At 37.7% G+C, this 12,008-nt stretch overlaps 1 protein-coding gene across 1 annotated transcript in view; it reads right to left on the bottom strand.

Moving 5' to 3' along the window:
* The window catches only part of LOC129438991 (protein NLRC3-like), a 267,541-nt gene that overhangs the window by 68,846 nt on the left and 186,687 nt on the right, over window positions 1-12,008 (bottom strand). The window contains exon 8 of the mRNA XM_073865735.1: window positions 5,368-5,541. Within this exon, the coding sequence (XP_073721836.1) occupies window positions 5,368-5,541 (174 nt within the window). The remainder of the gene's footprint in view (window positions 1-5,367; window positions 5,542-12,008) is intronic.

Below are 12,008 nucleotides of genomic sequence, written 5' to 3'. Positions count from 1 at the left end.
TTTTTGTCCTTTGAATATCCACCTATATTTACCCACTTTAATTCATATCCCCCTGGTTCACTGCTTAACTAATGCCATAGGGTGGCGGTGCACATGCGTGCGAGGGCCCTTCCATCGCTGCTTGCAGCTTTAATTATTATTATTTTCCGAAATGGATCACATTTTTGAGGGCCTAAACATACCCAAAAACTCATGAAAATTTGCACACGCATCAGAAGTGGCGAAAATTTACATGTTGTATAGGCGTCAGAAGTGGGCGTGTAGAAATGGCTCGATAGCGCCACCTGCAAAATTTCAAGAGAACAGCCCCCCCACTACGAAAAACTTACAGATACGAAATTTGGTAGGATCATCTATCACTCGAAGACCTACAAAAAAGTCTCTTGGAGCGAAGCTCTAAACCCCACAGGAAGTCGACCATTTTGAATTTTCTCTGTCATTTTTTGACATTTCCAAGCGTCGTACTTTAACGAACTCCTCCTAGCGATTTAATCCGATTATTATCATATTTGGTCAGTCTCATCTAAAGGCCTTTGCGATGTTAAATTGCGGAGATCTTGAGTTTTCGTTGGAAGGTGTGTCCGTGGCGGCCTGACAAAGTTTGGCATTTTCGCCATGAAACAGGAAGTGGATCTAACTAAGGCATACAATGTCCAATCTGCCCCACACTTCACACGTTTGATAAGGGTCTTGGCCTGAACACATTTCAATGCCAATATTCAGCTTCAGTCATAGCGCCACCTAGAGGCAGCAGGAAATGCCATGTTTTATGCTCTGATTTACTGCTCTTAGAGATTTAATCAAATCATCATCATATCTGGTCTGACTGATCTTAAGCCCTTTGCAATGATAAATTGCGAAGATCTTGACTTTTCGTTGAAGGGCGTGTCCGTGGCAGCCTGGCAAAGTGTGATATTTCGCCATGAAACAGGAAGCTGTTGTAATTCAGGCATACATTATCCGATCTGCCCCCGACTTCACACGTTTGATAAGGGTCCCGGCCTGAACACGTCAATATAACAATAATCAGGTACAGTCATAGCGCCACCTGCTGCACACAGGCGGTGTGGCACATCAATTTTCCTTTGAAAATCCACCTATATTTACCAACTTTAATTCATATCCCCCTTTTTCACTGCTTTACTAATGCCATAGGGTGGCGGTGCACATGCGTGCGAGGGCCCTTCCATCGCTGCTTGCAGCTTTAATTATTAGGGCCCGAGCACACAAGTGTGAGGACCCTATTGTTTTTGCTCCGTTTATTATTATTATTATTATTATTTATTCTTCTTCTTCTCCAAAGTGAATCGCATTTTTGAGGGGCGAAACATGCTCGAAAACTCATGAAATTTTGCACACATGTCAGGAGTGGCGAAAATTTACATGTGGCATAGGCGCCAGAAGTGGGCGTGTAGAAATGGCTCGATAGCGCCACCTGCAAAATTTCAAGAGAACAGCCCCCCCACTACGAAAAACGTACAGATACGAAATTTGGTAGGATCATCTATCACCCCAAGACCTACAAAAAAGTCTCTTGGAGCGAAGCTCTAAACCCAACAGGAAGTCGGCCATTTTGAATTTTTGCCTTGATTTTTGTGCAAATTTGGTCATTTCCAGCCTTCATACTTTAACGAACTCCTCCTACAGATTTAATCCGATCATCGTCATATTTGGTCAATCTCATCTAAAGGCCTTTGCGATGTTAAATTGCGGAGGTCTTGACTTTTCGTCAGAGGGTGTGTCCGTGGCGGCCTGACAAATTTCGGCATTTTCGCCATGAAACAGGAAGTGGCTCTAACTCAGGCATACAATGTCCAATCTGGCCCACGCTTCATACGTTTGATAAGGGTCTTGGCCTGAACACATTTCAATGCCAATATTCAACTTCACTCATAGCGCCACCTAGAGGTAGGAGGAAATACCATGTTTTATGCTCTGATTTACTGCTCTTAGAGATTTAATCAAATCATCATCATATTTGGTCTGACGGATGTTAAGCCCTTTTTCTTGATAAATTGCGAAGATCTTGACTTTTCGTTGAAGGGCGTGTCCGTGGCAGCCTGGCAAAGTGTGATGTTTCGCCATGAAACAGGAAGTTGTTATAACTCAGGCATACAATGTCCGATCTGCCCCTGACTTCACACGTTTGATAAGGGTCCAGGCCTGAACACATCAACATGGCATAATTCAGTAACACTCATAGCGCCACCTAGAGGCAGCAGGAAATACCATGTTTTACGCTGTGATTTACTGCTCTAAGATATTTAACCATATCAACATCATATTTCACCAGTGTAATCTCAAGACCTTGTGTGATGATAAAAAACAACGACCTTGAATTTTCATTAAAGGGCGTGTCCATGGCGGCCTCGCCAAGTATCGCTAAATGAATCGCATTTTTGACAGGCTAAACAAGCCCAAAAAGTCATAAAACGTTGCACACAAGTCAGAAGTGGCGAAAATTTACATGTGGCATAGGCGCCAGAAGTGGGCGTGTAGAAATGGCTCGATAGCGCCACCTGCAAAATTTCAAAAGAACAGCCCCCCCACTACGAAAAACATACAGATATGAAATTTGGTAGGATCATCTATCACCCCAAGACTTACAAAAAAGTCTCTTGCAGCTAAGCTCTAAACCCCACAGGAAGTCGGCCATTTTGAATTTTTGCTGTGATTTCTGTGCAAATTTGGTAATTTCCAGGCTTCATACTTTAACAAACTCCTCCTACAGATTTAATCCAATCATCGTAATATTTGGTCAATGTCATCTAAAGGACTTTGCGATGTTAAATTGCGGAGATCTTGACTTTTCGTTAGAGGGTGTGTCCGTGGCAGCCTGACAAATTTCGGCATTTTCGCCATGAAACAGGAAGTGGCTCTAACTCAGGCATACAATGTCCAATCTGCCCCATGCTTCACAAGTTTGATAAGGGTCTTGGCCTGAACACATTTCAATGCCAATATTCAGCTTTAATCATAGCGCCACCTAGAGGTTGCAGGAAATTACATGTTTTACGCTGTGATTTACTGCTCTTAGATATTTAATCAAATCATCATCATTTTTGGTAATACTGATCTTAAGGACTTTAATATGATAAATTGCAAAGATCTTGACTTTTCGTTGAAGGGCGTGTCCGTGGCGGCCTCGCAAAGAGTGATGTTCCGCCATGAAACAGGAATCTGTTGCAATTCAGGCATACATTATCCGATCTGCCCTACACTTCACACTTTTGATAAGGGTCCCGGCCTGATCACATCAATATAACAACAATCAGTTACAGTCACAGCGCCACCTGCTGCACACAGGCGGTGTGGCACATCAGTTTCCCTTTGAACATCCACCTATATTTACCCAGTTTAATTCATATCCCCCTGGTTCACTGCTTTACTAATGCCATAGTGTGGCGGTGCACATGCGTGCGAGGGCCCTTCCATCGCTGCTTGCAGCTTTAATTCTTATTCTTCTTCTCCGAAATGGATCGCATTTTTGAGGGGCTAAACATACTCGAAAACTCATGAAAATTTGCACACGCGTCAGAAGTGGCGAAAATTTACATGTAGTATAGGCGTCAGAAGTGGGCGTCTAAAAATGGCTCGATAGCGCCACCTGCAAAATTTCAAGAGAACAGCCCCCCCACTACGAAAAACATACAGATACGAAATTTGGTAGGATCATCTATCACCCCAAAACTTACAAAAAAGTCTCTTGAAGCTAAGCTCTAAACCCCACAGGAAGTCGACCATTTTGAATTTTTGCTGTGATTTTTGTACAAATTTTGTCATTTCCAGGCTTCGTACTTTAACGAACTCCTCCTACAGATTTTATCAGATCGTCGTCATATTTGGTCAATCTCATCTAAAGGCCTTTGCGATGTTAAATTGCGGAGCTTTTGACTTTTCGTTGGAGCGTGTGTCCGTGGCGGCCTGACAATTTCAGCATTTTCGCCATGAAACAGGAAGTTGTTATAACTAAGGCATACAATGTCCAATCTGCCCCACACTTCACATGTTTGATAAGAGTCTTGACCTGAACACATTTCAATGCCAATATTCAGCTTCAGTCCTAGCGCCACCTAGAGGTAGCAGGAAATGCCTTGTTTTACGCTGTGATTTACTGCTCTTAGAGATTTAATAAAATCATCATCATATCTGGTCAGACTGATCTTAAGCCCTTTGCGATGATAAATTGAGAATATCTTGACTTTTCGTGGAAGGGCGTGTCCGTGGCAGCCTGGCAAAGTGTGATGTTTCACCATGAAACAGGAAGCTGTTGTAATTCAGGCATACATTGTTTGATCTGCTCCAGACTTCACACGTTTGTTAGGGGTCCCGGCCGGAACACATCAATATAACAATAATCAGGTACAGTCATAGCGCCACCTGCTGCACACATGCGGTGTGGCACATAAATTTTCCTTTGACTATCCACCTATATTTTCCCACTTAAATTCGTATGGCCCTGGTTCACTGCTTTACTAATGCCATAGGGTAGCGGTGCACATGCGTGCGAGGGCCCTTCCATCGCTGCTTGCAGCTTTAATTCCTACTTACTTTTTTTTTAACTTAGACCTACCCAGACTTTTGTTAAATTTTCAGGGCACAGTTGCACAAACCTGAATCAAAGATTGATGTTATGAACCAAATATTCTGGAACGGAGAGATTTTTAGCACTAAACGTGATATAACTGCAGTAACAAACCATCGTTTCCACATTGCTAATTCACAACGCATGATTCAGTGTACATTGAAGTGAAATGTGCAAAACTTTGTCCAAAATAATACTGATAACAGTGTGTGTTTATATTACAGTTTTTCTCAGTATCATTTTCTCATTACCTGGAAAGATTGAGATCTAGTTAATCAGTATAACATATACACTTGTAGACATGTAGTGGCAGCTTCAGTCATTTGCAGTTATGAAAAGTTTGGCGGCTGCAGCAGTCATTTAGGTTTTGGCTGAGCCGGCTAGCCAGCCAATAACTTCATCAGCCAGCCATTATTCTCAAAACAAATGGCTTCGGGCTCTAATCCTGACAGACAATTTAAGCAGAATCACAGAAAATAAACAGATGCACTCTGAGCAATTAAAGGAAAGTTTACACACACATGACTTGTATTAACAAAGTCTGTTTCATTTGGAAATATTGCCTTGTGTATGCGAACTGAACCAACATTGTAGCCATTTAACCCCCGGTTTCAAAACAAAGCAATCAATCTACAGGTCTGAAAACACCCTAAGATGAACTTTTATGATCCACTTTCAATGTTGACTAGTGTCTATAAATCCATTACAGATATTATGATCTCTATAAAGTCTCACTATAATCTATATGTTATTTCTGTCTGAGCATCAGATCACAATCTTACCACAGTTTCTTCAGTTTACAGTCAGGATTCTTCAGTACATCAGAGATCAGCTTCACTCCTGAATCTCTTAGTTTATTATAAAACAGATTCAGTTCTCTCAGGTGTGATGGGTTTGATCTCAGAGCTGAAGTCAGAGCAACACAACCTTCATCTGTGATATAACACCAACTCAACCTGTAGAGAACAGAGACTTTATGTGAATTATACACTACAAACACAAATCTCTAACCTCCATCTCTTCATGTAATGTTCCTCTTTCAAGCCCTCAGTAACTGAGACACTGTGTGTTTAAATGTCAAATAAATCCATCACACAGCTGACTATTAGTGTTAGATGTCCTAAACCACATGAACATTTATTCATAAATCTGTATTGAGTTCATGACTCACACTGAATACTTGATCTTATTTCCTCAAGTGTTTGTGTTCATAATGGACAAGATGTTGTGTGACTCTCAGCTAACAGAGAAAAGTTCTAAGAACGTTCCCTGAAAGTTCCCAAAAACGTTCTGCGACCATAAAAAGTGTTCAGTTTTCTTGCTGTTCTAAGAATGTTTCTGGGTTGTCTGAACGTTAGATGAATGTTAGATTCTACCATTTTCAAATGTTATGTCAATGTCATGTTTTAATGTTCACACAATGTTTAAAACAACAAATGTTTTATTTGCTTGTTATGTAAACGATAGAGTAGGACTGGACAATAATTCAATATCAATATATCTCGCAGTATAATATTTTTCGATAACAGTGATATGGTTTCTAAAAACATTTCCGATATTTCAATACATTACGGCGTCCTGTGGCCTGTCAAACGTCACATGTAAAAACACATGTTAAACACAGGTCAAGGGGCTACTTCCCTCTTAAACGTGTGGTGTCTTGTAGTTAAAGGACAAGTTGGATATTTTACTCTTAAAGGCCTGTTTTCAGATTGTTTATGATGAAATAAAACGGTTTTGACTGAAATTTGGACATATGATGCTGGCCCGAAAACTTTCGGGTGTTTATTGTATTACCCCCCACCTCTACAATGGCTGTATAGGTGCACTGGAACAATCCTTCCTAAAATGCATTAAACTTTCATTTACAAAGACGTGAAACTCAGCAAGTGGTCAGGGGTGTTCAATGATATGCTCACACAAAAATCGTTGCAAAAGATGATTTCCAACATGTGTTTTAGCATTCGTTGTAAACGTGTGGACCTATTTTTCCAAACGCCTCACACCCGTATATTCTTCTGCTGAGAGCTTGAATAATAGACACTCCAGCCCAGGTGGTGGCGATAATCCACCTTTGCCAATTGCAAGAATAGAAACAAAGTTTCCGGCGGTGGAGTAATACCTCACAGCACATCTAATACAAGTCAATGGAGTTGGACAATAACTACGATAAAACAGCTGTTGGAAAGCGTCTTTTGCAGCGATTTTTGTGTGAGCATATCAGTGAACACCCCTGACCACTCGGATTGTTCCTGTGCACCTATAAACCCATTCTAGCAGTGGGAGGTGAAACAACAAACACACGAAAATTCTCGGGCCAGCATCATATGTCCAAATTTCAGTCAAAACCGTTCTATTTCATCATAAACAACCTGAAAACAGGGCTCAGAGAAGAGCTGTCAGTCAGAAGTATGAGAAGGAGGTGTGGGGTAAGTTTGCATCAAGTCACAGCTTCCAATGACGACATCATATAGAGAGAGAGAACAGGAGATGTAATAAACACAAACTAAATTACTGGTGAGAAAAAATAGGCTTAAGCCATAAGGTGCCAATGTTAGAAAAGAATAAAGATGAGGAGAAAAGATACAAGTATGTATGCTGCTGTGTCACCTGGTTATGAGTTATATGTATAATATAATTAAATGTCTAGTATCAAATCACTGATTCTTGAAACTTTGGCAAAAACATGTCCCACTAAGAAAAGTGCTAATTCTGTTGGAAATTAATAACATTTTCATGAAGAAAAAGAATCAATGTTATAATCAGGGGGTCCTTTGCACATATGTAAGGTTCTTTTATAGGTTTATTTTTTATTAATTTAATGATTATATGCTGGACCATTGCCTACAAAATCAGCTGTCCTCAGTTAAGAGATAATCATTTCAACTTGATTAAAAAAGCCAAAAGTAATAATTGAATTGAATAATATATTTACCACATGAAAGAGTTCATTGTAATATGTATTAAAAACTACAAACAGTGAATTTGAACAATATTTACTATTATTTTGTGATTGCTCAAAATGTGTCCCACATATTCGTCACGACCGTCAGATATTTATAAAAAACAATAAAATCAGACAACTACAGGGTCAACTGCATTCCTGAGGACCCCATTTTCAAACCTTCAGCTCTACTGCATGCTTCAAGATCACTCAAGCTCCTGTATGTTTGATATTTTCTCTTAAACTTCTTCATATTTTTGGACACTGCTACTGTGACCATAACATGTCAACACCGTCATCTTTGTATAAAAATATTTGATTAGATCATGAAATAAATGTATAATTTTTCACTATCTAGCTTGCTAAGCAATTACAAGTAGATCAGTAATTTTTATTTTTCTTACAGTATGTAACATTAAATACTACAATTATTTTAGGGTCACGTTGACTTATATTTTCTCCACATATGACTATAATAGCAAATTGAACAAGACTTACACAGATGGAACTACGAAAGTCAATACTATGACTGAATAAATCCATAATATATCAAAACAGAAACACAACCCGGTGGCAAAAAATACTTTATAGTTTATAAATGTAAAATGAATAATTGTGCTTTTTAATGTTAAAATAGCTCTTCGTCTCTCCTATAAGATGTCGATCTCAGAAATGTCCCCAAGCCTGTTTGAGTTTGAGACTCCTGCATTACAGCATTTATTACTGAACGACATTCAGGGTGCACTTATAATATTATTAAACTGAGCCTGAAAGTTTGTTTTACTGGACAGTGATATCACTTTTTTGTATGAAGGATAAACACAAATTAAAGGTGAACATTAATATATTTATCTCTTTTTTATTTTAAATATGATATAGTTTTATAGGAGAAGGTTTCATTGGTCAATTTTTTTCCAGAGGTTTGTTTTTGGTTCAGACATCCATTGCAGGCATTCTTGGCAGTTTTTTCTGAGGCTTTTGAAATATGCATACCGTTATCTGATTTATACCGTACCGCCCGAAATGGAGAAGTACATCGTGCTAAAAATCTTGGCCATAATCGTCCAGCCATATGATAGAGAAACATTGCATTTTATTATTTTAAAATGTATAGAGGTGGTTTCCCAGACAGGGATTAGACTAGTCCTAGACTAAAGTAAATGTAATAGCTGTCCAAACTGAAAACAACTTGCACTGACATATTTTAAAATACATCAATGCCATTTGTTTTGCCTTAAAATGCACACAAGTAATGTTTTTAGTAAGGTGTGTTTGTAAAAACAATTTATATTTCATAATTAAACTAAGACCTAGTCCTGGTTTAAGCTAATCCCTATTTGGGAAACCACCCCATAAAACATTATGGTAATGTAAAGTTAGTGTAATTCTGTAACAGTTGGTAGATAAGTTGTTGTTTTAAACAATGGGTCTCATTCATGAAATGCGAGCAGAACGAATTTTTGTGTAAATCATTCGTAAAGTCCTTTTCGCGTACATTTTTGTATTCATGAAAATTTTCGTATTTTCCAAATGTTAGTTGGTACGAAAGAAATATACACCTGCTCCCAGCCACACGTAAATTGTGCGTTTAACATCCGAACGTTTTTCTCATCAATAAGGCTGTATTTTAATTCACCATAATCATGTACATATTACACAGCATTTTGTAAAAAAGCTCCAGTAATAGCATCTGCAAACGGAACACTTTAATCAAATAAATTATTGATTTCAATAGGGCTGGGCAAACAAAATTGTTAAGGAAATAGTTTCCTATAAAATGGCCAAAATCAGGCATAACACATTTACGATGGCTTATATATAGATTTGGCAGAGCGCTGCGCAAAAGGCGTATTTTCAGAGACCGCACAGACTTGCCGAGAATGAAGACTGGTTAATTAGTCGTTTCAGGCTACCCAGACCAGTTCTTTTGTGAAAAGTTAAATCTGCTGAAATGTAAACTGCTTGTGTATTTCCTCTTAAATTATATGTTTTTATTTTTGAATAAGATTTTTTCGAAGTTAACTAATTCGTTTTTTGCAGTCAAGCTTCATGTCGAACCATTTTCTTTTCACTTGTGGGACTGTTCGATTAACAGATGAAATTTCATTAACAGCATCTGTAATGTGCTGCCAAGCTTCCTTTTTTTAGGACCTGAGACGCCACTATATGCTTGAAAATAAAATTTGCCTTTTTGAATTAATTTCTGATAATAAACTTCAATTTCTGCATCTGATAAATGTTTCTTTTTCATTTGCTTTTAATAAGACATATGTTGAAATCCTTCGTTTGGTGTCATAATATGATGCCCATATATAGTTTTCAGTCGGATCTGACGTTTACAAAGTATTTGTGAATCAGGAGGAGAGTTTTCGGGAAGGTCTGTTTACGTGCAAATCACTCACAGATTTACTCATATATTTACGAATGTTTCATGAATGAGACCCATTGTGTGAAAATTAAAGGGGACATTCCAGAAGACGTGTTTAAGATATCAAATAAATCTTTGATGTCCCTAGAGTACATATGTGAATTTTTAGCTCAAAATACCATATAGGTAATTTATTGTGGCATGTTAAAATAGGCAATTTATGGGGCTGAGCAAAAATGCACCGTTTTTGTGTGTATCCTTTTAAATCCAAACGAGCTGCTCAGGTGGGCGGAGTCTCAAGCGCTCCCGCTGTAGAGCTGACAAAGCATCGAGGGAGATTCTCTCACGAAAGAAGTTAGTGAGCGATGTTAAGCATTATAAATTTGAACAAGTATAAAAAGTCAATCATCTGTTTTATGCATACTAAATACATGTTTATCAGCAGACTGGGAACATTGTGGAATAAAAATAAAGACTTTTAGCTCTCATGCTGCTTTTAAACAGGCACAATGATTTTCAGAATGTAACAATAAATTACACTTCCACAAACACTCAGAAGTTTACTTTTTGACCAAACCACACGAGCACATTTAAATGATTTGTAATAAAACAACACGTTTAATGCTTAAACTTTAGAGAAACAGATCACATGACATGTTTAAGTTTACACTAGGGCTGTCAAAAGATTAATCGCGATTAATCGCATCCAAAATAAAAGTTTGTGTTAACATAACAAATGTGTGTGTATGGTGTATAATTATTATTCATATATAAAAACACACCCAATTATGTATATATTTAAGAAAAATTTATTATATTTATATATAAAATATTTATATTCATATATAATATAAATTATATAAATGTATATACAGTATTTAAATGCAAATATTTCTTAAATGTATACCTGAATGTGTCGGTATTTATATATACATAATATTTAGACACAGTACACACACATATGTTATGTAAACACAAACTTTTATTTTGGATGCGATTAATCGCGATTAATCTTTTGACAGCCCTAGTTTACACATATTGAACACATTCGCGTTTCTGTCAGTCTCTCATCTATTTTGTAACTCCTCATTCATTTGAAACTTCAGAGAAACATTAAACAACATATTTACTTATTGTGTATGATAGTGAATACGCGTTGTTCACTCACTCTGTCTCGTGCAGTGCATTAATCCTCGTGTTCATTTATATAAACTTCAGAGAAACATATTAAACAACATAACTTGCTTGAAAGCGAACCGTCGCGTTGCTCTCTCTCTCTCGTTCGTTCGCTCACTCGCTCTCTCTCTCACTCACTCGCTCTCTCTCTCTTGCACTAAGGTAACGTTAATCCTTTAGAACGTTAATTCAATCTTTAGAAAGATTATTAAAACTACAAGTTATAAGATTGTAGGCTCCTGTTTGTGTTTGATGGAATACAAACGCGTCGTGCTGTCAGTCATTCTTTCTCTCTGTCTATCACACTCGTGAGGCCGTTCATGGTTGGATAGCGCAGTTGAAGGGGCGGTATCATTATAATTGGAGCCCTTACCTACGTCATGGGGGGAGCAAAATCCGCATGACCTATTTATTCACGTGCTTGCAGAGAGAGCCTTACCAAAACAAAGTTACAGGGTTGCTATTTTTCATGTTTTCTGGGTTGGTAGAAGCACTGGGGACCCGATTATAGCACTTAAACATGGAAAAAGTCTGATTTTCATGGAATGTCCCCTTTAAAACATGAAATTGTCATAACGTTTGAAAATGGTAGAATGTAACATTCATCTAACGTTCAGACAACACAGAAACGTTCTTAGAACTTCAAGAAAACTGGACACTTTTTATATTGGCAGAATGTTGGGAACTTTTTTGAGATTGACTGATGATTTATGTACAACATTAAGAAAATGACTTTTGTTAGAAAAGATTCTCCCAAAGTAAGAATTCAAAATAAAATCATAAAATAATTAAATTAATTGTTTTGTTGCGCTTTTCAACCTCATGTGGGAGCCGTAATCAAATTTTACATGAAAAACTACTTAGTGTTGCTTTAATATGTAAACAGTCATGTGATTGTTGTTAGTTTTACTTACTGAAGTTTTTTTGTTTCTATA

Source organism: Misgurnus anguillicaudatus, unplaced genomic scaffold (genome assembly GCF_027580225.2).
Source record: "Misgurnus anguillicaudatus unplaced genomic scaffold, ASM2758022v2 HiC_scaffold_33, whole genome shotgun sequence".
NCBI classification, from domain to species: domain Eukaryota; kingdom Metazoa; phylum Chordata; class Actinopteri; order Cypriniformes; family Cobitidae; genus Misgurnus; species Misgurnus anguillicaudatus.
Note: the sequence above shows the minus strand (reverse complement) of the source record. Positions and strands in the feature narration are given on the sequence as shown.